The 26,179-nt window shown below is 33.7% G+C and overlaps 1 protein-coding gene across 1 annotated transcript in view; it reads left to right on the top strand.

Annotated features, from left to right (window-relative positions):
- ZBTB41 (zinc finger and BTB domain containing 41) overlaps positions 1-26,179 on the top strand; it is a 52,378-nt gene that overhangs the window by 15,652 nt on the left and 10,547 nt on the right. The window contains 5 exon segments of the mRNA XM_017864639.1: positions 6,627-6,756; positions 12,889-12,978; positions 14,745-14,857; positions 16,262-16,367; positions 21,516-21,604. Coding sequence (XP_017720128.1) covers positions 6,627-6,756; positions 12,889-12,978; positions 14,745-14,857; positions 16,262-16,367; positions 21,516-21,604 — 528 coding nt within the window.

Below are 26,179 nucleotides of genomic sequence, written 5' to 3'. Positions count from 1 at the left end.
CATCTACTACTTGATGATCTTTTTACTGTCTCCATAGTTTTACCTTTTCCAGAATATCATATGGTTGGAATCATACACTGTGTTGAGTTTTCAGGTTGGCTTCTTCCACTTAGTATAGTGCTAAATGATACAATTGGCACTCCATATCTATGAATTCCATGTCTGTGGATTCAACCAACTGTGGATCGGAGTTATTAAAAAAGAAATAACAAAACATAACAATACAACAATAAAAAAATACACACTTTAAAATATAGTATAACAGTGATTTACATCACACTTCCATCGTATTAGTATTAAGTAATCAAGAGATGATTTAAAGTGTATGGTAGGATGTGCATAGTTTGCATGTAAATACTACACCACCTTATATAACGGAATGGAGCATCCATGGATTTTGGTATCCCGGGCCATCCTGGAACCAGTCCCTCACGGATACCTAGGGAGGACTTGATTCCATTGTCTGGATATACCACAGTTTATCCATTCACCCACTGAAAGATATCTTGGTTGCTTCCAAGTTTTGGCAGTTATAAATAAAATTGCTGTAAACATCTATATGTAGGCTTTTTTGAAGACTTAGGTTTTCAATTGCTTTGGTTAAATACCTAGGAGAACAAGGGCTGGATCAGATGGTAAAAATATAATTAGTTTATAAGAAACTGTCAAATTGTCTTCCAAAGTAGCTGTATCATTTTGCATTCCCATGAGAATGTCTGTCACTTCATGTTCTTGCCAGCATTTGCTGCTTTCTGTGTTCCAAATTTTGGCCATTGTAATAGGTTTGTAATGGTATCTCATTGCATTAATTTGCATTTTCCTGATGGCATATAATGTGGAGCATCGTTTCATATGTTTATTTACATCTATATATCTTCTTTGGTGTGGTGTCTGTTAGTTCTTTGGCCCAATTTTTTTTTTTTTTTTTTTTTTTGAGACAGAATCTTGCTCTGTCGCCCAGGCTGGAGTGTAATGGTGCAATCCTGGCTCACTGCAACCTCCACCTCCTGGGTTCAAGTGATTCTCCTGCCTCAGCCTCCAGAGTAGCTGGGATTACAGGTGCCAGCCACCACGCCCAGCTAAGTTTTTTGTATTTTTAATAGAGACGGGGTTTCACCAGGTTACCCAGACTGGTCTCAAACTCCTGACCTCAGGTGATCCACCTGCCTCGGCCTCCCAAAGTGCTGGGATTACAGGCGTGAGCCACCACGCCCAGCTGGCCCATTTTTTCATCAAGTTGTTTACTTATTGTTGAGTTTTGAGAGTTCTTTGTATGTTTTGGATAACACTTACCAGATATTTCTTTTCAAGTATTTCCTTTCAATCTGTGAATTTTCATCATCTTGACAATTTCTGTGACAGAGGAAAATTTTAATTTTAATTAAGTCCAATTTATCTATTGTTTCTTTCATGGATTGTGCAAAGTTATTGCAAAACCTAAGGTCATCTACATTTTTGTGATCCATTTTGAGTTTACTTTTGCAAAGGATGTAAAGTCTATGTCTAGATTCTTTTTTTTTTTTTGGTCTGGATATCCATTTGCACTAGGACCATTTCTTAAAAAGACTGTCTTTGCTGTATTGTATTGGTTTTGCTTCTTTGTGAAAGATTAGTTGACCATATTTATGTAGGTCTGTTTCTGGGCTCTGTGTTCTGTTCTATTGATCTATTTTTTTATTTTTTATTTTTGCCAATAATATACTGTCTTGATTACTGTAACTTTATAGTAAGTTTTAAAGCCAAGTAGTGTCAGCCCTCCAACCTTACTCTTCTCCTTCAATGTTGTGTTGGCTCTTCTGGATCTTTTGCCTTTCCATATTAACTTTAGAATCAGTTTGTTGATATCTACAAAATGACTTTCTGGGATTTTGATTGGGATTGCATTGAATGTATAAGTTGAGTCTTTCCATGAACATGGGATATCTTTTCACGTGTTTAGTTTTTCTTTGATTTCTTTCATCTGAGTTTTGTAGTTTTCTCATATAGATCTTGTACTTATGTTGTTAGATTTATTCCTAAATGTTTCATTTTGGGGGATTGTTGAACTACTATTGCTGACCCTTGAGTATTGACTTAGGCAAAGAGAGTCATATAAATTGGAAGGAGTACTGTATATGTCACAGTTCTTGGAGATGTGTAAATGTGTTTTTTTGTGTGTTGGGTTTTTTTTTTGTTGTTCCTTTTTTTGGTGACAAATGTGCCAGTGGGCATAAGCTGTGCATTTATTCATAGTTGACGTTGCATAGGTTTGTGAGTGCTTAGGATGAGACATTCTTATTTTGGAAAAATATAATTTTTCAAGGAGTAGAATAAACTTAATATATTTGGAATTCACTATAGTATTTAATGAAATACCTCCCTAATGCCTACGGCCAAGGTGGAGAATTGTGGTCTAGATAGCAGTATACTTTGGTAAATTTATGACTGTTAATCCCACTAATGAATTTTGTCATTACAGGTAGAGGCCCTCTCCGTGTTCAATTCATTACTTTTGTTAACAACTTAAGTAAAAATATACATTTCATTGCTTATGAAATGTATAGATGTCATAAAGCTGGCAAGGATATTTAATATACTAGAAAATAAACATATTTTAAAAATCTGTATGTTATACAATAGGTCAAAACAAATTACATTAAAGTTAATTAAGAATAAATACAAAGCTAGGTTGCATGCAGTGACTCATGCCTGTAATGCCAGCACTTTGGGAGGCTGAAGCTGGCAGATCACCTGAGGTCGGGAGTTCGAAACTAGCCTGACCAACATGGAGAAACCTTGACTCTACTAAAAATACAAAATTAGCTGGTCATGGTGGCAGATGCCTGTAATACCAGCTACTCAGGAGGCTGAGGCAGGAGAATCTCTTGAACCCAGGAGGCAGAGGTTGCGGTGAGCCAAGATCACACTATTGCACTCCAGCCTGGGCAACAAGAGCGAAATTCTGTCTCAAAAATAAATTAAATAAATAAATAAATAAATAAAAAATAAATAAATGAAAGTTGTAAACTTAAGGGAGTGATCTTTTAGTCATTAAGTCTTTAAGAAGTATAAAATAGTTTATCATCCAAAGTACTTACTTTACAGACGATCATAAAGGCAGAGGCTTTTTGGACACAGTGTGAACCAATAATGTGATATGATTTACAAAACCAATGTAGTTTTAAACTATATTAATAAAAGTCTATTTTTCAGAATTAGGGAAATAATAGTCTGATTTTGAATCGATCTGGAAAATTGCATTCATTTCTGTATACCACATTTAAGATGGATATTGACAAATATATATTTTAGAGATGGGTAATTTTGGTGATGTAGAGTCTTGAAATCATATCATGTGAAAAACATGGTCCTTGAAATATTTTATCCGGGAAAGGAAGATAGAGCAGCTGTCTTCAAATACTTTCAAGGCACTATTGTGCAACAAGGGAGTCTTAATCTTTGTGAGTTTAGTATGTAAGACTAGTATATGCTGGAAGATTATTTACCTGAAGCTTAATCTCTCCAAATTGCCTTTACTAAGTTGTTTCCTTTCACAGTATTCAGTTTCAGCATTTCTAAGAAGCCATCATGTAGAAACAGTTTTTATAGTTACCAAACTGTAGTTGACATGTTCTTGATTCTGTTTCATGGGAGAAATTTCTTTAGTTTAGTTCCAAAAAAAGTAGTTTGTATTGGAGAATTGGTGCACTTCTTTCTTTTAGATATGAAAATTTTTAGGTAATCTTTTTGGTCCCACCTTGTAGAAACATCAGAGGGAAATATAATAATTTTTTAAGTGTTGGAACTTACAAACTAACTTGTCTTATACAATAGTTACTTTCTCATCAGTGAAATTATACAAGTATACAAGCATATGCTGAACTTACCTTACTAGCTGTTAGAGTTGTTGAAGAGGGCATTCTTTAGAAGTGGTTGAACTAGAAGATTTTTATGACTTGTTAAGAGATTCTTCTATCATGCTGCAGCATACCAATAATGAGAGGTGTTCCAGAAATGTTAGTCAGAAAGGCTTAGCTAACCTACTGTCTAATATTTATGGCAGAAAATACACAAGGAAAGTACATTCAACATTCAAAATAGTAAATATTTATGGAACAACTGCTAACTGTATGATCAGCTCAGTGTTAGAACCTGGGGATACTATTTCTGCCAAATTAAATTATAGTGCAATAGGTAATCTAACCAATAAATAAATCATTACATTTTAGTACTGTGTACACACGAATATTTTACAACTGATTAGGTAATTTGTATGATTTTTAATAAGAGTTGACATTTACTGGGTTAAGTTGACATTTACTAGAAGAAAAAGTTTAGTAAGTGTGGCATGATGTGGAAGTGGAAGTAGAAGACTTTCTAGCCAGGCTTGTTTTCTGAGTCTGACTTAGCCACTTACTATGTGATCTGGAACAGCCTCTCAGACTTCCAACTTCCTCTTTTGTTAAAATGAAGTTAATACGTACTTCTTAGATACTATTGTGAGGATTAAATGAGTTACTGTGTAAGTGCCAAATGTAGAGCCAGGCATAGTTTTCATTCTCTTTCTCTGAATATGTTGTCATTTCTAGTATTATAGTTTTCAGTCTTTCCAAGACCTTTGAGAAATATGGCTTGTGACATAGTAGCTTTGCATTTTGGGCCACTATTATTTCAGAAAATAAACCGCATAGAGTATTGTTATGAGTATTTTCTGTGTTTGTGTGTGTGTACATATGTTTACATATGTATGTATACATGCAAATATAAAAGACACAAAGCAATATTATATATATAGAGAGAGAGAGCTTCTTCTTTTGCATTCCATCTCTATGCTTCTGTTCCCTTGAATCACTGTATACTTTAGATAAGTGCATCATGCAATTTGGTGTATATCACTTGGAGACCTTATTAAAACGAATTTTCCAGAGTGTCTGATTGAGATAGTTCTAGAGTATGGCACCAAATTTGTATTTGCATTTGGAACTTGTACAATTTGCATTTTGTACAAGTTCCCAGGTAGTGCTGGTGCAAATGATCTAGATATCACATTTTGATAACTACTGCTTTAGGTTATTCAAAGCAATACTCATTCTGTCTACATTAGGAATATATATTCTGTTAAATCAAGGGGAAAGATATGTAAGTAATGCAATCTGAACAGTTAAAGGAGAAGAATTTTTAATATATATGAATATATATGTGTAAAAGTTGTAGTTTGGCTTTTAAAAGTCAGATCTTGGCCAGGCATGGTGACTCACGTCTGTAATCCCAGCACTTTAGGAGACAGAGGTGGGAGGATCACTTGAGCCCAGGAGTTTGAGACCAGCCTGGGCAACCTAGTGAGATGTCATCTATAAAAATAAATAAATAAATAAAAGAGGAGAGGCTGAAGTGGAAGGACTGCTTGAGCCCGGGAGGTTGTTTAAATAGGTTTAGCTGCATGCAAAACTGGATATCCAGTGTAGCAAAAAAATGTAGTTGTTGTTTTCTTTGAAGAATCCCCATAAGTAACTGAACATTAAAGAGAATGCTTCATTTCTTCCTTTGCCCAGCTGAAACCTCCAGCTATACATATAGTCGTATTTTATTAAAAGTTTTACTAGTAGATATCTCATTCTTTGACTAACCACATATTTTGCATAATAACCTTATTTTGGCACTTGTATTTACTTCATCTTTATTTTTCAGCTATGCAAATACTGACTTTCCTTTTCTCAATGTCTTAGAGCCTTTTTTTGGTTCCGAAGAAGTGGAGAGATTTTTCATAATACTTAACACAGTGCTTGATGTGAATTAAGAATCAATAAATACTTGTTGAATGAGTTAATAAATTAGTAAAATATTTAGAGCCATGAAAAATGAAATGTTAGAGATTTTAAATGAGAATACGTTAAAGATACTAATGTGTAAAACACATGGAAATTTACCCAGAGCTAGTGTGGCTACCAAGCAATTTTGCTTATAGTTATGTTTCTGAATTTCAGTGTCTTAATTCTGTTTTCTTTCTATTGTGCTATTATGATTAATTCATTAGAATTCTTTCTTCAGTTTGTCCTTGCATATACTGAGACGTCTTTTTGCAAATATATAGCTTCTGTATTTACTAAACTTCTTTTTTATGCATTCTTTGTCCTTCTTAGATTTTGTCAGTCAGTAGAACACTGTTTTGTCTCCAGTTGTTTATTTGGCAAAATCATAGTGAAATTCCAAATCCAACTAATGTCAGTATTACTATGAGAGGCCTGGGCTTAATTTTGTACCACCAAATAGAAATATTTCCAAACTATAAACTCTCTTAAGTACTCCATTTGTTCTTTCAAAGTTTTTTATTACCCACTTTCCCAAAAACTTTAGTATGCAGCCATTTCTACTTTGTTCCAGTCTGATTTCAAACAAGGAATTGGCCATTTCAATTTGTTAACTCATTAGTTTGTTCAACATTTATTCTGTCTGTTAGATGCTGAGCCCTATACTTGGTTGTAGGGATATGGAAATGTTATTCTAGGAATAAACAACCTAGAAGAGAAATTGCAGTGTATTATGACATATGTGCCAACAGGATAGGCATGAACTTACAGCATACCTATTAAATTTAACTTAGTATCTCCTCTTTAAACTTTAAATGCACACTCTTTTTTCCTTTTTAGGTCCTTTTCCATGTGATATATGTGGTCGCCAGTTTAATGACACTGGAAATTTGAAACGTCATATAGAATGTACTCATGGTGGAAAGAGAAAATGGACTTGCTTTATCTGTGGAAAATCAGTACGAGAAAGGTGAAGAATTATCTGCACACCCAGAAACATCCTAGTACTATCAGTGAATATGATTTATAAGAGTTAGGGCAACGTAAGACACAACATGCATGAATTGTGCTTTAGTTTGAAATATAAGGAAAAAAGGAATTACACAAATGTTATGGAAGATGATATGGAATCAAGATTTGCAGATTTTAGATGGATGATTTAATGTACATATTTTATTTCTTTCTGAAACCCCACTAAAACTAGATTAATGGTTTTGTTTGTTTTTTAAAAGAATAAGCTGCAAAGATAGGGACAACAGAAATGTAACAAGAATGACACAGGTTTGGAAGCTATAAAACAGATGGATCAGTGGCAATTGACTTAGCAGATCTAAGAAAGACAAACCCCAAAGTGGAAATGCAGAAATGTGAGAACATAGTTTACATCACAGAATCTGTGGCAGTATTAGGTACCTCGGANTGAAACGTCATATAGAATGTACTCATGGTGGAAAGAGAAAATGGACTTGCTTTATCTGTGGAAAATCAGTACGAGAAAGGTGAAGAATTATCTGCACACCCAGAAACATCCTAGTACTATCAGTGAATATGATTTATAAGAGTTAGGGCAACGTAAGACACAACATGCATGAATTGTGCTTTAGTTTGAAATATAAGGAAAAAAGGAATTACACAAATGTTATGGAAGATGATATGGAATCAAGATTTGCAGATTTTAGATGGATGATTTAATGTACATATTTTATTTCTTTCTGAAACCCCACTAAAACTAGATTAATGGTTTTTGTTTGTTTTTTAAAAAGAATAAGCTGCAAAGATAGGGACAACAGAAATGTAACAAGAATGACACAGGTTTGGAAGCTATAAAACAGATGGATCAGTGGCAATTGACTTAGCAGATCTAAGAAAGACAAACCCCAAAGTGGAAATGCAGAAATGTGAGAACATAGTTTACATCACAGAATCTGTGGCAGTATTAGGTACCTCGGAATTGGGTTGAAGGAGAGGCAGAACAAGGAGCACTAGATTAAAAACTTTAGAAGTTTTAGAACTAGTATCATTGGATTCTTTTTTTTTTTTTGAGACGGAGTCTGGCTCTGTCGCCCAGGCTGGAGTGCAGTGGCCAGATCTCAGCTCACTGCAAGCTCCGCCTTCCGGGCTCATGCCATTCTCCTGCCTCAGCCTCCCGAGTAGCTGGGACTACAGGCGCCCTCCACCTCGCCCGGCTAGTTTTTTTTTTGTATTTTTTTAGTAGAGACGGGGTTTCACCGTGTTTGCCAGAGTGGTCTCGATCTCCTGACCTCGTGATCCGCCCGTCTCGGCCTCCCAAAGTGCTGGGATTACAGGCTTGAGCCACCGTGCCCGGCCTATCATTGGATTCTTTTCCACCATCTACTCATGCCATTGCTACTAGACACCTGTCCCTCTCCCAAGAGTATTGCTAGACCAAAGTATGCCACATACCTACATGATGGCATATATTGTGCATGCTGAAAGCAGTGATCCTCAGGCCTTATCTCTGCAAATATCTTGGCTTTTAGATTTTATTCTCTAGGCAGCAGATCCAAAGTCTGTTTCCTGAAAATCTGAGCACCTAAGGGCAAATGTATTCCCTAACAAGTAGTACATCCAGATCACCTACAGTGAAGGCTAAGTTATCAAGACCATCTATGTCCTTTGCCCTTCTCATCAACTTTTTAGCCTATCATACTTAATCAAGAGCAGATAGTCAAGGATCATGATATATAAGAGGAAAACTTTTAACATAGAAAATAGATTCCAACACAGAGAAACAGAAAAAAAAAAGTTTAAGGAAAAACATTATTAAGGAAGAAGAAAATTTCAAAAGAAGCAAACAATTACTTTTTTGTCTCAGTTGAAGATACAGAATCCATTAAATGAGAAAAGCATGATATATAAAAGGATCACTCAAGGAATAATTTAGAGCTCTTAGAAATTCAAAGCATGATGGCCAAAGTATAGACTCAACGGGAGGGTTAAAGGACAAAAAGTAGAGCAAAAGCCAGCAATATAAAATAAGGCCTAGAACACTAGAGGATCAGGCAAGTCTAGCATCTGAAAAATAGGAGTTTTAGAAAGAAATAACAGAGAAAATAGAGGGGGGAAATCACCATTGAAATAATTCAAGATGATTTCCAGAACTGAAAGGTATGAGTTTGCCAGATAGAAATGACACATCATATGCTTAGATGAAAATAGACCTGTACCAAGGTACATCACTATGATATTTCAGACATGGGGAACAAAGGGAAGGTTTTCTGTGCTTCTAGAGAGGGAGAAAAGTCACATACATTGATTAGAACTACTTGGACTTTCTTAGAAACATCAACACTAGAAGTAGGACCATAAAGTAGTGCCTGTAAAATTCTAAATGAAAATAATCTCCAGCCTAGAGCTCTGTTCTCAACTAACCAATAAAATCTCAAGATAGAATAAATATATTTTCATGGTGCCAAAAAATAAGCTTTTAATGTACTCTTTCTCATAAAGCTACTGGGTGTGCTCCACCATTTGGGTGTGCTCCGCCAAAATGAGGGAATAAACTCATAAACAGGAAGACAAGGGAAATAGCTATGACATGGGAGAGAAGCAAAGACAGAACACAGGAGGATGGTGAAAGAAGATCCCAGTATGTCAGATGTACAGCATATGTAATGGGTGGACCATACTGTTAGTAGTATGACCCAAGACATGATGGGGATTATTGCCACTGTCCCTGCTAGCATGTTTCTTCTTTTAACTAGGGAACAGAATGCTAGAAAGGTCTGATTTCTTACCTGTACTGTGCCTCTGTCTAGTACCTCTGTGTGCTAATGAGGTTCCTACTCTTATACTTTATGCCCTTTACCTTGATTTAACTGAGGATACTCATTTCATAGAAATGTCTTTTTTCGAGCTCTCCATCAGAATTAGAGGTAGGTCATGGTAAGCTTAGAACGAAAATATATAGAGCAGCCTACTTATTTTGACTCTATTTCTGCCAGACTTTCAGTAGCTGGTCTATTCTAGCTCTGCTAGATACTCCAAGTATGGTGAAACCTTTGTTTTCCAGTACTTTTCATCACTTTAATTACTGACATGCCAGAAGGAGCTAGACTCTGATCTGGAGATCCTGTTCGTACTATCTTCTAGGCCCTTTATCTAATAGTGGCAATATTGTTAGGTTTGTGCTTGTTACTCAGGTTTTCAAAAGCATATGATATCTTGTTTAGTTTTTTATTCTTTATATATATATATATTATTTCTGAGGGGGGTGGTAAGGAGGATGAGATCAGGGAGGAGTAGGGGTAGACATTCTAAGGTACTAGTAATGTTCCTACTCTGCATATAAGTGTTTACTATTCTTTAAACAGTACTTATAAATTTTTTACACTCTGCAGTATATAAGAGTTTTATAATTAAAAAATGAGAAATGACATTTTCTTAAAATAGCAGATACTATGGTCAAATAGGAAAATCAGTGTACTATATGAAAACATTTACACATTGATAAATTATAAAGTTCATTATATATATTATACATTCATTTTCCCCTTAAAGATCTTTCTGTAAAAGAAAAGCAAACAAGGCAAAACAAGAATCCCAAAGATAACCTTTCTATCTTTTACTACAACTATTTAATAGGTAGAGATCTGGGAATATCTTTAGGGATATTTTCCACAAAGCTGGGTATAGCTACAGACTGTCATATTGGTGGACCTTGTAGAAGAGCACCATCTACTGGCAAAACTCCACTTTTATTTCAGATTCATCCTTTAAACTTACTAGGTATGAGATTGAAAGAAAAACCAAGTACAGTCATGCGCTGCTTAATGATAGGGCTATGTTCGGAGAAAAGCATTGTTAAGCAGTTTTGTCATCACGCAAATATAGAGTGTACTTACGCAAACCTAGATGGTATAGCCTACTACACATGTAGGCTATGTGGTTTAGCCAGCCTATTGCTCCCAGGCTACAAACCTGTATAGCATGTTACTGTACTGAATATTGTAGACAATTGTAACACAGTGGTAAGTATTGATATATTTAAACATACTTAAGCATAGAAAAAGCACTGTAAAAATGGTATAAAATATAAAAAAGAATATATGTATTTGTGTAGGTACCGATCATGAGTGGAGCTTGCAGGACCAGCAGTTTCTCTAGGGGAGTCAGTGAGTGAGTGGTGAGTGAATGTGAAGGCCTCAGGCATTACTGTACACTAATGTAGACTTTATAAACACTGTACATTTAGGTTTCACTAAATGTATTAAAATTTCTTTCCCTCAAATTAACAGCAGCTTACTGTAACGTTTTTATTTTATAAACTTTTGATTTTTTCAACTTTCTTATTTATAGTAACACTTAGCTTAAAACACAATTGTACAGCTGCATAAAGATATTTTATTTTATATAAGCTTTTCTGTATTTAAAATTTTTTTTGTTTTACTTTTAAATTTTTTTGATTAAAACAAAAGACACAAACACAAACATTAGTCTAGGCCTACACAGGGTCAGGATTGTCAATATTACTGTCTTCTACCTGCACATCTTGTCCCACTGGAAGGTCTTCAGGAGCAGTACATGCATGGAGCTGTCATGTCCTATGGTAACAATGCCTTCTTAGAGAATATCTCTTGAAGGACTTGCCTGAGGCTGTTTGACAGTTAGCTTTCTTTTTTTTTTAATTAGTAGAAGAAGTACACTCTAAATAATGATAAAAAGTATAGTAAATACATACCAGTAACATAGTCGCTTATCATTATCAAGAATTATGGGCCGGGCGCGGTGGCTCAAGCCTGTAATCACAGCACTTTGGGAGGCCGAGAAGGGCGGATCACAAGGTCAGGAGATCGAGGACCATCCTGCTAACACGGTGAAACCCGTCTCTTACTAAAAAAATACAAAAAAAAAAACAAAAAAAAAAAAAAAAAAAAAAAAAAAAACTAGCCGGGCGAAGGTGGCGGGACGCCTGTTTAGTCCGCAGCTACTCGGGAGGCTGAGAGCAGAGAGAAATGGCGGGAACTCGGGAGGCGGAGTTGCAGTGAGCTGGAGATCCGGCCACGTGCCACTCCAGCCTGGGCGACAGAGCAAGAAGGACTCGCCTCCAAAAAAAAAAAAAAAAAAAACGAATTATGTACTGGACACAATCTTGTATTTGCTATACTTACATGTAATTGGCAAATGTAGTAGGTTTGGTCTACAACAGCATCACACAAACATGTGAGAACGTTATTTGTGCTATGATGCCACTAGGTTATAGAAATTTGTGTAGCCCGTTGTAACTTATGGGGAAAACCCCAAAAAAAAACATTTTTATGTGGTCTGTTCATTGGATTGAAATGTCATCTATGGCAGTACATGACGCGTGTAGTAGTGGATGCGTATGATAGTCTAATAAGCTGCGAGGTCCAGGTCATTATTTTCATTTTGCTTTATTTTCCCTATAAAATAACTTTGTCCTTTATTACTCAGCCGACTCTTAGAATATGTGGGGAAGCTCTGAAGGTTAGAACTGTAGGAATTTGCTTGATGATGTTACTTTGAGGCAGTAATGGTTTCATTAGTAAGCCCATCCAGGGCCAGTGGGGCTGGAAGGACTTAGAAACAGCAATTAATTATATTCTGATATATAGGTTCCTTTTTACACATCAGCACCTGGAAATTAGAAATCTATTACAACATTTTTATTTACTTTACAACATTTTTTCAACAAATTACAAAGGCACATATTTGGTAAGGACAATAGTACTGAATTAACACTGGATTACTTCAATATTATTAAGGCCCTCTTCTATCAAAATTCAGATCAATTTAATTCAGTGTCCATAATGAGCATTTTAAAATTATATTTCTTGAAAGCTTACTTTTAGTTGTTATAATTAAATCTCTGGAGGCAAAACCAAATGGCAGATGAGGCTGAAGTATTTTTGTGTTTTTAAAGGAGAGAGAGCTAAAACAAGCAGTGTTTGTGTATACTAGTGAGAATATAAAGGACAAAATTATTATTAGGAGAAAGAGGAGAGATTGTTCATAATATCAGTTTGCTTGAAACCTTTCTAGTAAGTTTTCCACAAATCCTATTTACTGGTATACAATTGGCATTTTAAAAAATCTTTGGAATATACATATTTTAATGCAGAACTACTTTGAAAGAAACATTTCGAGGAATCCATAGTGGAGAAAAGCCGTCACCCTTTGTATATTGTGGGAAGTTTCGTCATGGAAGTTCATGATAGGTAAGTAAAACCATTTTTTCTCCCTTTATTTAAGTAAGATGGAAATTATATCTTATTTTGTTCTATTTTCTATTACTTTGTTGAATTGAAACATTCATTAGTCCTTATGATATGCAAGGTTGTGCAGAAACTTCTGTTGGATTTTTTTTACTAAACTTTTATTACCTTTATTCTGTCGGTATAAAATATTATTAAATATTTTCTCACACCAAGTTTGCAGAAGGCTTACTAAGGCATTATTTAAAATATTTATTTCAATTACTTTCTCTGACATGGAAAATTCAGGTTTAAAACTTAGGCCATTTCTCCACTCTCTTACTATCAAAGAATATTTTAATATAAAAGTAAGGCAAAATAAAAAACTTCCCATCATGCTCATTTCAAAAGTCTTTTGTTTGCATTAATAGTGATTATAACTTATTTAGTTGTTTTTATGGTGAATCCTTTGACCATATTTGCAGTTTATGAAAAGTGTTTTCTAAATAAATAAATAATGTAACTAATTCTGAAATGTGTGTACAATTTTAATTTTTATAACAATGTCTTATATATAAGGGCTTTAATGTATACACCTTCATTTTTGTTTATCTTGTTTTAGTCTTAATTCGAATACTTCTGCCTTTAGAGGTAGTCTAGTCAGTTGGTCTTGGTAAAATCAACACTTATTTGTGGCCAATTTGCAACGGGATAAGCTATTCCTTTCTTAGAATATGTAGAGAGATGGAGTGTTCCAGAGATAAAATTAATTCATCAAGTTAAACTAATCTTAATAATCTAAGCCTTTTATACTGTCTTTGGGTGACTATAAAATGGGCCCCATTTTGTTCTATTGGTGTGAAGAAAAGCAGTAAAATGTAATTTTCATAAAGTTGAGTTCTTATAAAAGGTAGAAAATGATTAAATATCAGTTTGTGGTTGATAACAATTATCCAGAATAGGGCAAATTCTCCATTATTTGCTGTATTATTCTGTTTTCACACTGCTATAAAGACATACCTGAGACTGGGTAACTTATAAAGAAAAAAGGTTTAATTGACTCACAGTTCCGCATGGCTGGGGAGGCCTCGGGAGACTTACAATCATGGAGGAATATGAAGGGCAAGCAAGGCACGTCTTACCTAGGTGAAGCAGGAGAAAGAGAGAGTGGGGGCAACTACTAATACTTTTAAAGCATCAGACCTTGTGAGAACTCACTGACTGTCACAAGAACAGCATGCGGAAACTGCCTCCATGATCCAGTTGCCTGCCACCAGGTCCCTCCTTCAATATGTGGGGATTACAATTTGAGATGAGATTTGGGTGGGAACACAGAGCCAAACCATATCATTTACTGTATCATTTGCTATCATGATATGCTTAGTCACTTGTACACTCACTTCATTTGTCTGATTCTAATTCCTTTGTGATTACTCCTACTTTTGATATTTTTGAGTCTTGGTCAGTCAGCTAAATAATAACCTTAGACATTTGATAGATTCAGTGAACCAGATTTAGGATCTAATATGATGGGAAGGAATAATGTTGAGAAGTGGTTTGAGCATATACAAATGTTGAAATGCTTTCTTGAAAGAGATGAGTAGGGACCTGGGGTCAGGTGGTAAAAGACTGAAAAGGACTCTGAAGGTGATAGAAATAAAGCCAATAACGTATGAGTGGTTGAGTAGACAGCCCAATTTTCATTGTTTATTTATCATTTATTCATTATTGAGCTTTTCCCTTCTGTGTCACCAGTTTTAATGGTGTTCAATTTTTTTTTTCTTTACAGACTTCACTTACGAGTACATCATGATGATAAAAGATATGAGTGCGATGAATGTGGAAAAACATTTATCCGTCATGATCACCTTACAAAGCACAAAAAAATACATTCAGGTATACCGTGTTTTGTAATGCTAGTTCCAAAATCCTTTTTAAATACCTGAAAAGAACATAATATGATGTTATGTTTATGTTGGCTATAAGTTTAAAAATTTGGTTTATGCTCGTCACTTCTTTGTAATTCTGGTTCTAAAAACATTTTTTAAAAGCATCCAAAAGGGACATAATTTTATGACATATTCACTGTAATTTTAATTATTTGGTCACCCTTTGTGACTGTAAAGTGTAGTTTAAAGTTTAATTTTAAATAAATTCTCAAAATTTGCATTTTGCATATTACATGGATATATCTAATAATTGCTATTGACACTTCCCTAAAGGGAGAAGCTGTAATAATATTTCTCATTTTGATTGGATTTGAGAAGAAGTTAGTGAAACTTACATGTTAAAAGGGAAATGATTAAAATTGGGTGTTAAAAGTGTATGTTATAGTGAATTTTGAAACTCTGTATTTGGAGAAGAGTACCTTAATAATCCTGACCAATTTCAGATCTTTATACTGTATAATTTTTATATTCTGGGGATTTCTTTCATATTTTCCTCTCAGATTGATGTTCAGGAAGTGCTAAGAGAGCCAACTCTGTGAGCACAATAATGGGAAAGAGCCATCTCTATGAGCACGGTAGAACAGGTGATTATTATTATTATTTTAAACATAATTTTTGAATATAAAGTATGCAACAGATAGTAATTATTTTCTGAAATGATCTCACTGAGGTAGGTTGCAGTTGTTATCACCACTTCTAAGATATACTAAAAATCTGATGACTTTTGCCATTGCAATTATGCCTTTTTTTTTAGGAGGAGAATTCTTAATTTCTAAGTCAGAGGCCACATGCTTTAATTGCACACTGGTATTGAGACAGTGATTGTTTTTTTAAACCAAGCCTTTGTAAGTAAATGTAAGAATAGAGATGAGAAATTGGACTTACTATATTTTGGCTCATCGCAAACATAAGAAATCCTCACAGATGAAAAATCTTTTAAAAGTACAAAGATCTGAAAATGTTTGGGTCCTTTTTATAAGCAGTAAGACAGCCTCATCTTAATGTATATCAATTTGAGGTGTTGGATTATATATATTTAAAATTCCTAAGTTTTGAAGCAGTTTCATTTATCTTGCTCTGTTACGTTGAAAGGTATGATTTGAAGTGTACAGCAAAAGGCTATTGATTCCTTTTCCAAGTGGGGAAAAGATTCACATCCATGAAATTAAGCATAAATTTTTTGAAGAAAGTTATTTGAGTAAGGAATATAGAGCAAATAGTGCAGAATAAAATGTGGCTTTACTTTCCTGTTATATTTGACATCATGTGGTCTTACTGTTTGATAGTTTGTTTCTGGGGATAAAAACCTGAAAGGTAATTATAATCAAAATATTTGGGTCTTTATTTTAAGGTGAAAAAGCTCATCAGTGTGAAGAATGTGGAAAATGTTTTGGTCGTAGGGATCATCTCACTGTTCATTACAAAAGTGTACACCTTGGAGAGAAAGTGTGGCAAAAGTAAGTGAAAAAGCAAAATGTTTCATAATTTACATTGGCTAAGTCTCTGAGGAAAGTTGTAACTTTTTAAATTTACTTTGTTTAAATTGAAGTTAGGTTAACCAGTTGTCTTTCTCTACATTCTGTAGCATCTCTATGGACCTAAAAGAATTCAGCAAGCATATTTTTTCCTCCTTGTTTTCAGTTAATTCAAAGGCCAGGGAGGTGACATGCAAGTTAACAATAATTAATTAAAAATCTTGGCATTTGGTTGCTGAGGCTCTTTGAGAGCTAAATATACTGACTATGTATTATACTTAATAAGACAGCAATTGTTAGGAAATGTTTACAGTCAGAATTTAAACTTGTTTCTAATCATACTAAGCATTTAAAATATTATTTTATTTAAAGGTGCTATGTGCTATCTTGAACATCAGCTTTTTAATATAATTTAGATATCCAAGTTTAACTGAGGTTAGTTGCTAAGTATAAAATGTTCAAGTAATTCATGTTTTTGGATTAGGCATTTGGGCAAATGATAAATAACAGACATGTTCTAAAGTGCCAAGAGACTTAACTTAATAGTCCTGAGCATGATTAGCAAAATGTACATAGTATATATAAATGTAGTAAATCAAAGACCAATTTAAAGAGTAGTAGAAAGTGTTGATGTGTAATCATTTTTTACGTTTTCATGTATTGGTTTATTTATTATTTATTTCATTAACTTTGTTTGATGATTCACTCATTGAATCAATGTATTCATTGAACTCTTGTATTTTGTATATGTAAGGAATGCTAGTATTTGCTGGGATATAAAGATATGCTGTTTAAAAAAGGAAATAGTAACTTCAATTCATTGTGCGAATAGACTTAAAACTACAGGCTCACTTACTCCAAAGGTCCTGTAACTTTTTTTACTTCATGATTTCTTTATAGCCTTACAATTTTTTTTTGCTTTTTTTCTTTTTTTTTTTTTTTTTTTTTTGTTTTTTTTTTTTTTTTTTTTTTTTTTTTTTTTTTTTTTTTTTTTCTTTTTTTTTTTTTTTTTTGTTTTTTTTTTTTGTTTTTTTTGTTTTTTTTTTTTTTTTTGTTTTTTTTTTTTTTTTTTTCGATATGATGAAATTATATACATTAATATAATATGAATATCATTTTGAATATATTAATATATCTTAATATAAATTAAATGTAAGATAATATAAAATATAAGCTATTTGAATAAATAATTTGAATCATTGTAGAATAAGCACATTTCAAATATTAATTCATTTGCTATCATATGCCTAACTATGAATAGTGATTTTTTAAGAAATAACTACAAAACAAAATATTAAAAGAGCCAACATTATTTTACATTTTATAAATCTCTCATGGCTTAATAGAAGACTGCAGCATTGTCATAGCTGTTGTGATATGTTATTTTGGTTGAAACAATGAAGAAAACCCAGCCTTACATAGATATGTAGTTTGAAAAAAGAGGAATAATGTTAATAGTCTTCTCAGGTAATTATAGATATTCCTCTTTATTACTACACTAAAGCTAAACAAGTGGTAGTTTCCTAAAGGTAGTTGTAAGGTGGAATGTGAAACAGGATTAATGAGGTTTTCACACTCTATTACATTCAATCTCTTGGTCTCTTGTACATTGAATGGATTTTTTTGCCGTGCATAATTTTGTAAGATCATGTGTTTGTTATTGAGAAAATATGGGCTCACTGAGTTATGCAGATTTTCCAAATGTTAGCACATTTCACAGCATACTATTAACAGATCACATTTGTTAATATTGCCTCCAGTCTCTCAGAAAGGAGTACTGGAAAGCTGTCAAGATCACAGTGGTAAATACAAGTATTCCAAAGTTCTTATATTAGCTTGAAAGCTCAGATTTTATCATTGATAGCAAACGTTGTTGTTTGTTTGTCTTGAAGTGACCAGCTCACTTCATTTCATTTTTGAGAGGTGCTTTTCCTTGAGACAACCATCATGTTTTGGTATGTAGTAGAAGTGCTTCATGTGTACTTCTCATTTTATCAGAGAATATTTAAAAGGCCAAGGCCTGAAAGGGCAAAATATAATAAAATCAGTAATCTTACTCTTTCATTACATTTTTTTCTTTCTGTGAGTATATGGTAGTAAAGAATACAACTATTAGTAAATTTTAATACTACTGCTTTATTTAGAGCTAAGTAAGATACTAGCAGTGTACCAGCAGTTTACCCACTGTTCCGTTTGCATCATAGTGTCAATGTCAGCATAGTAAAAAAGGCAGATAATGTCTTATTATTTTGAAAAAAATGTTGATCTTGTGGACCCTGTGAAAGGAGTTTTGGGACCTACCATCACCTTTTATTTAACAGGCCTGTGGCCCTATCAGCTGGCCTAGATAATTGAGGAACTAGAATCTGTAGACTCTACTTTTTTGCAAAGGCTGGCTAATGGTGGTAGATCTAGAATATGGAGCCCTATGTATCATTTTGTGGAACTTGTGCTTCATTCTACATGTTAACAAGCCAATGAAAATTTTAAACAAATGAGTGACACTGCTGGATTTGTATTTTAGGTATATCGCTTTTACTGATGTATGGAGGTTGGATTTGTGATGGATAAGTCTGGAGGCAAGTATATCAACCAGTTAGACAGCTGTTTATAATCTGAGAAAAAGATAATGAGGGACTAAACTCAGGAGTTGCATTAGTAATGAAAAGTGATATTTATTTGAAAAATATTTAGGCCCTTGTTAGGAATACTTCATGATTGACTTTGGGGAGTAAGGGAATAAGGGCAGTCATGGATGATTTCTATTTTCAAGCCTGGGTGGATGATTCCAGCCATTGAGATAAGAGAATAGAAGAGATGATTAATTTATAGAGGGAAATGATGAATTGTTTGGTATTTATTGACTTTGAAATGCTCAATATAAATTGTCAACATAAAATTTGATGGATAGTAGTCTAAATCTCAGGAATGAAGTTTGGGCTATGGATAAAGATTAAAGGTTGTGAGCATATCAAAGAGTGCTAAGGATTAACACCCCTCCAACCAATTATTTTTCTAATCTTTGCTTCTAAACTTTTTTATGGTGACTACCTCAGTAACTGCTTCTTCACATTCCAGTCAGTGTTGCAATCTGACCTCTGATCTTATTCTGCTCAAACAGTTACCAGTATGACTTCCTTGTTGCCAAATCCAATAGGCATTTTTAAGTTCTTTTTTTACTGACATCTCTGCTTCAGTTGGAATTGTTTATCCTCTCCTTCCTTGAAAATCTGTATGGCTTAGCATCCATGTGATAATGACAAGGTATATTTTCATAGGGTCTTAGCCATGCAAGGCCCTACAGAATTTATCCTAAGTCCACTGTGAGGAAGTTAAAGTGTTTTGTGCGTATTTGTGTTGAAAATATCACTTTGTTCATAGTATAGAGCAAGGTTTCTCAGCCCAAACACTGTTGACATTTTGGACCAAGTAATTTTTTTCCTGTGTGTTGTAGGATATTTGTGAATATTCATGACTTCTACCCATTATATGGCAGTAGCACTTATTCTTCTATCCCCAGTTGTGAAAAACAAAAACGTCTTCAGGCATTGCCACATGTTTTATGGTGGCAAAACTGCCCCCACTCGAGTACTGCTTCCTCTTTCTCTATGTGCCCATGTATCTTTGTTTATATTTACCATGGATATGAATGGAATAAGGTAAACCAAGCATACTGGTTAGGAGTCTTTTGCCAGGGTTATTACTGACAACCTCAATTCACAAAATCCAAATTATCTGTGTAAATGTTTGTTTCAGGAGTTTGACACCAGCCTGGGCGACAAAGTGAGACCCTGTCTCTACAAAACAATAAAAGAAAATAAATTATCTGGGTGTGGTGGCATGTACCTGTAGTCTCAGCTACTCAGGAGGCTGAGGCAGAAGGATAGCTTGAGTCCAGGAGTTCAAGGCTGCAGTGAGCTATTATGATGCCACTGCACTGCAGTCTGGGTGACAGAACAAGACCCTGTCTCTAACGAAAATAAAAACAACCATCTGTTTCATCAAGTAGAATTAAGTTCCTATGGGAGAGTCCTTTGCATGTTGTCTTATAAATGTTGGGTTGGATAAATTGAAAAATGAGGGACATTTGAAATCCTAGGCATAGTATGTTGCTATTTTGTATTGGTAACAATGTTCTAAACATTTCCAGTAAAACTCAATGGGTATGTTAAGAGCAAACTGTTTTACAGAAGATTAAGTAGCCCAGGTTTGATTTAATTATTTTGCCGTGTATTCATTCCATATGAATTGCTTCCAAGGTGAGATAATGTGGCTTTCTCAATAACTGCCACTTAAATAATAATTATTTTATAAATATCTCAAATTATCACAATAAAATTTTCAGTTGAGAACTATTAATTCAGACACTTCTTAGGCACTATGCTGTGGTGCTTACTAAGTTAATTTTTTGGTAACATTGCTTTATTTCTGTCTAATATTTTATAATAAAATAAAGGACTAATTTCATTTTTAAATTTAGGTATAAAATTTATTTTATTTATAAGTTCAAATTTACAGTTTTTTGTTAGGACACAAACCGATGAGAGCAATTTCACCCTTTTGATAAATGCGGGTTTTGAAATTGCTGCAGATGCTTTTTAATCAGACTGAGCATCTATTTTTTAAATTTAGTTAAGGTGTAATTTACAGAAAGAGAAATTCATTCTTTTTATTGTATAATTCTGCAAGTCATGTAATCATCACCACAATTAAGATATGGAATAGTTTCGTCACCACAAAATTTCTGCCATGTCCCTTTCTAGATAGCTCTTCATTTCCCCTTTATGCCACTCTTGATCTGTTTCTATCCTTATAATTTTTCTTTTTGTATATTTGGATAGCTAGTAATAATAAAAGTTCAGTGACTTAAAGCAGTTGAAAATCTACGGACCTCTTTTTATAGATTCGTTTGTTGGATGTAACTGGAAGAGGAAGAACCAGAGACAAGCTCAACACATTAAAAGTATTTCCATGTTTCTTTGGAGTTCTTTACTTTGTTAATGTGAGAATAATATATACAGTTGTAAATGAATTTGCAACTTATTTTCATTATGTTAGTTATTAATATAATTGTTAATATTGTCATAGTTAAAATTATATTGAAAAACTCAAATCTTCTTATTTTCTTAGATATAAAGCAACATTTCATCAATGTGATGTTTGTAAGAAAATTTTTAAAGGCAAATCAAGTCTGGAAATGCATTTTCGAACGCATTCAGGTAAATTTTAATGGGTAGTTCATATATATATATATAATGTGTAATCAGAAGTAAAATATAGGCATTTAAACTTTGTTGTTCTTGGTTAAATTTCTTTGGTTTTCCCCATTAAGAGTTTTACTTATTATGTTGAAGTTCATGCCCTGATTGAACAATATACTCATCTTCTATTCTCTATTATGTAAGCTTCAATACTTTTAAATATTTTATAAAACTTGAGAAAATTTATCCATAGGATATTTAATTTTGTAATTTTCCCTTTTCTCATTGTCTTATGGTTCTTCTTTATTTCGCTTTCTGAAGGCTTTCCTTAAGTCTTCAGATTAAATTCCTTGTTATCTTTTATTCTCTTCTCTTTTCAAAGAGTAATGCAAATATGACCTCATTGTCTTGTTTACCAAGTTACCATCGTGTCATTTTCCTTTTCACATAGCCAGTCATGATGTATAGGTAGTTATAGTAGAATGCTTTGCGTCAGCTGCTTTCCAGAAGTTGTCATTTTCAAAATCTTTCTTTTTTCTCCCTTGAGAATGTTACTACAGTTTGAAATACAGAATATGTTATATTCTTTCTTATGTATTGTCTGAAGCCTTGTTTGCCTTTACGTTTAAATTAATATTTTTAAAACCTTGTTTTCCTTAAGAAACAAACCCATTTATGTATTTACGCCTGCTTTGTTTTATATTCAATTCGGATTTTGTCAAGCTGCTATTCTGGAAGAGAAAAATAAGTGATTTCATAAATATTAGAATGGTAAATAACTGAATTTGGGCAATATTAGTAGCAAATAGTTGCAGTAAAGGATTTACTACTGATACAGTGCTGCTGTTAAAAGCAAAGTTAGACCCCCCTCCAAATGAAAAAAAAGGCATAATTTGGGGGAGCATAAATAAACATGTAAAATGAGTAAACAAACTTAATGGTATCTTCCATATCTTTTGTAAATAATTAACCTAAAGAACTCATGACTTGAAAGAGATGGTGAACTTATAGAAAGTTAATTTCAAACCATTGATGATTTAAGAATTGTACAACTTCAAGAATTTTTCCAGAGTAGAAATTTAGTGCTGGCTAGGTTGCATCAAAATTTTTAAAAATACTGATTTATAGTGATTGGTTGGTAGCCAGTGACAATGTGGAACATCAATCTCTGGATATTTCACAGTTAATTGGAATTAGAAGACAAGTCTCTCTGTCCTTTGAAAATTGAGGACATGACCGGGAGCGGTGGCTTACGCCTGTAATCCCAGCACTTTGGGAGGCCGAGATGGGCAGATCACGAGGTCAGGAGACCAAGACCATCCTGGCTAACACAGTGAAACCCGTCTCTACTAAAATTACAGAAAAATTAGCCGGGCGTGGTGGCGGGCGCCTGTAATCCCAGCTACTCTGGAGGCTGAGGCAGGAGAATGGCGTGAACCCGGGAGGCGGAGCTTACAGTGAGTCTAGATCCCGCCACTGCACTCCAGCCTGGGCGACAGAGCGAGAGTCGATCTCAAAAAAAAAAAAAAAAAAAAAAAAAAATTGAGGACATGAGCTCTGTGATGGAATAAGACAAAGACTATGGCTGTTATGAAATGAGAGGGAACAATATTAGAAGGCTAGAGTCAGCAAATACTTGTTGAGGGCTGCTAGATAGTAAATGTTTTAGGCTTTGCAAGCTAATGGTCTCTGTCACAATCCTTCAGCTCTGCTGTTGTGGTGTGAAAGCAGCCACAGACATTGTGTAAGCAGATGAAGCATGCCTGTGTTCCAATAAAATTTTATTTACCAACTCCCAATCTAAAGTGACCAACAGTCTACCCAGACAGGACTTCACAGAGTGGCTTTTGCAAGAAATGGTCGCCATGTTTCCAAGTCCATTTTTGAGATTTATAGGTTCAGAAACTCAATTTTATCTGTGCATTGAGAGTTGTAAGTATTGTGAGTAATTCTTCACAGTAAACACTGGGAATAGATTAGCCAGAATGTCATTAATTTACATTCTAGAAAATGAGATATTAATGTTTACTAGCTAGGGTGTCTTTATCAAGGAAGCAGAATTGCTGAGTTTATTAATCAGAAGGAAATTTGCCAAATGTAGAATTAGAGTACAATTAGGTAGTAATTTTTTGGAATAGTTCATCTAGGAAATGGTGAAGGATTTTGAACCATCCTTACCCTCATAGCAGGTGACCAGAAAAATTTTGTTCTTCAGATTTTTTTTCCTTAGTTAGGATACCCTTAGTTCATTGTTTATATATATTGCTAAATTTTTGGATTTTAGAATTTACTTAACTAGACTTCCTCTATATCTTTTTTTCTTCTGTTAGTATGTCTTTTCTCCATATCCTCATCTGGAGAAACAATAAGATGTATTTGTTTCAGTTTTGGCCAGTTCAGTACACCTAATTGCTTCATATGAGTATGTACAATCAGTGCATATCCTAGGGCTTGTGAAGAGTTTGGCACTCAATAAATATTTGTTGAGAAAAATAAATTTATTATGTTCTCCTATGACTCTTCTCTAATTTCTTTGATTTTAAACCACACAGTTAGATAAATTAGTTGGAAAATATATATAAGATTTTCTTCTACAGATAGCTTTTCTAATCATGAGTTTTGTTTGTTCAATCCTCAGAATGTAGTGATTACATCTATTCTTTAACAGTTGTCTTGATGAAACATACTCATTAAATTGGCGTAAAGATGACCACAAATTTAGGACTTGATTTTAATGTTGACTGATTTCTTTATTCAAGGTGAATTTTCTTTCTAAGCTTTTTTTTAATTGAAGTATAGCACACAAGTGCACAAATCTCAAACAGCTCAATTAATTTTTGTGAATGAATCCATCAATGTAGCCACTACTCAGATCAAGATACAAAATACTACCAAGATTTCAGAAGGATTCTCTGTGGCTCCTCCCGGTCAGTAACCTCCTTGCAAAGATAATGACTATTTTGATTTATATTAATAGCACCAAAAATTAATTTTGTCTATTTGAACTTCACGTAAATGGAATCATGTAGTATGTAATCTTTTTCTCTGGATTCTTTACTTAATATTAAGTATGGATTCCGTTATGACAGTAATTTGTTTCTTCTCATTTTCATCTTCATATGACTGTTACGATTTATTCATTCTACTTTTATGGATACTTGGTTTATATTTGCTTGGTTCTCTTATGGATAAAGCTGCTGTGAACATCCTCGTCCATGTCTTTTCATACACATATGCATTCTTTTCTCTTGTATATATTCATGGCCCTAGGATTCCTGGCTCATAGGATATGCATATGTTCTACTTCAGTAGATACTACTAAGTAGGTTTTCAAAGTAATTATGTCAGTTTACACCACCACCAGCCATGTATGAAAATCTCAGTTGCTTCACATTTTCACCAACATTTGATACTGTTTTGTTTTTGTTTTTGTTTTTTGTTTTTTTTAAAATCCATCTGATAGATACGTAGCACTGTCTAAGAGTGGCTACAACTTGCACTTCTGTGATGAGTATTGATGTTGAGGACCTGTTGTTGTGCTCATTGACCATTTGGGTATCTACTTTTATGGAATACTAAATTATTCTTGTACTCATTTTAAAATTGGAGTGTCTGCCTTTTCTAATGGATTTGTAGGTATTCTTTCTACATTCCGGATATATATATATTACAGATATCTTCTCTGTGACTTACGTTTTCACTCTTAATGATGTCTTTTGATGAACAAAGGTTTTGAATTTTAAAGACGTCATGTATCATTTTTTTCTTTATAGTTCTTTTGTGTCCTTTTTAAGAAACTTTTGCTCAACCCAAGGTCATTAATATTTTTTGCTGTTACCTTATAGAAGATTTATTTTAACTTTCATATCTAGATCCATGAACTTTCTATAATTTGTTTTTGTGTTTGTTATTAGGTAAAGGTGAAAGTTCTTTTTTTAACATATGGTTATCCAGTTGCTTTAGCACTATTTTTTGGAAAGACGATCCTTTCTCACTACATTTCATTGCCATATTGTTGTAAATTAAGTGATCATATATGTGTGCTTTGTTTGCCAACTTGTTATTTTCAAATGTGTTTATTTTGTCCGTTTGTATTTTTATATAAATTTATAAATAGTCTGTTAATTTCCACACACAAAAATACTTGCTGGGAGTTATTGGAATTTCATTGAACCTGTGGTCAACTTTTCCTTAATTGATTTTCTTTACAACATCATAACATCCAGTCTGTGAACACCTCCATTAATTTGTTTAGATTTTTTTCAAAGACGTTTTGTGGTTTCTAGTGTAGCTATCTTACACATTTTGCATTACATTTATACCTAGGCATTTGATATTTTTGTATCACATTTTGACCTTTTTTTAATTTTATTTTTTATTTGTTTCTGGTATATAGGAATATAATTGAATTCATTTATTGACTTTTATCCAGTGACCTTGCTAAATTTCTCATTAAATTTTATAGTTTGCCTCTAGCTTTTTTTGAATTTTCAAAGCATGCAAACAGGTCATCTGTGAATAATGACAGGTTCGTTTTCCCCTTTTTAGTCTTTATAACACACTTTCTCTCTCTCTCTCTCTCTCTCTCTCTCT

The sequence above is a fragment of the Rhinopithecus bieti genome, unplaced genomic scaffold (genome assembly GCF_001698545.2).
Source record: "Rhinopithecus bieti isolate Rb0 unplaced genomic scaffold, ASM169854v2 scaffold_74548, whole genome shotgun sequence".
Taxonomy (NCBI): Eukaryota; Metazoa; Chordata; class Mammalia; order Primates; family Cercopithecidae; genus Rhinopithecus; species Rhinopithecus bieti.
This window is presented reverse-complemented; position numbering and strand designations above follow the sequence as displayed.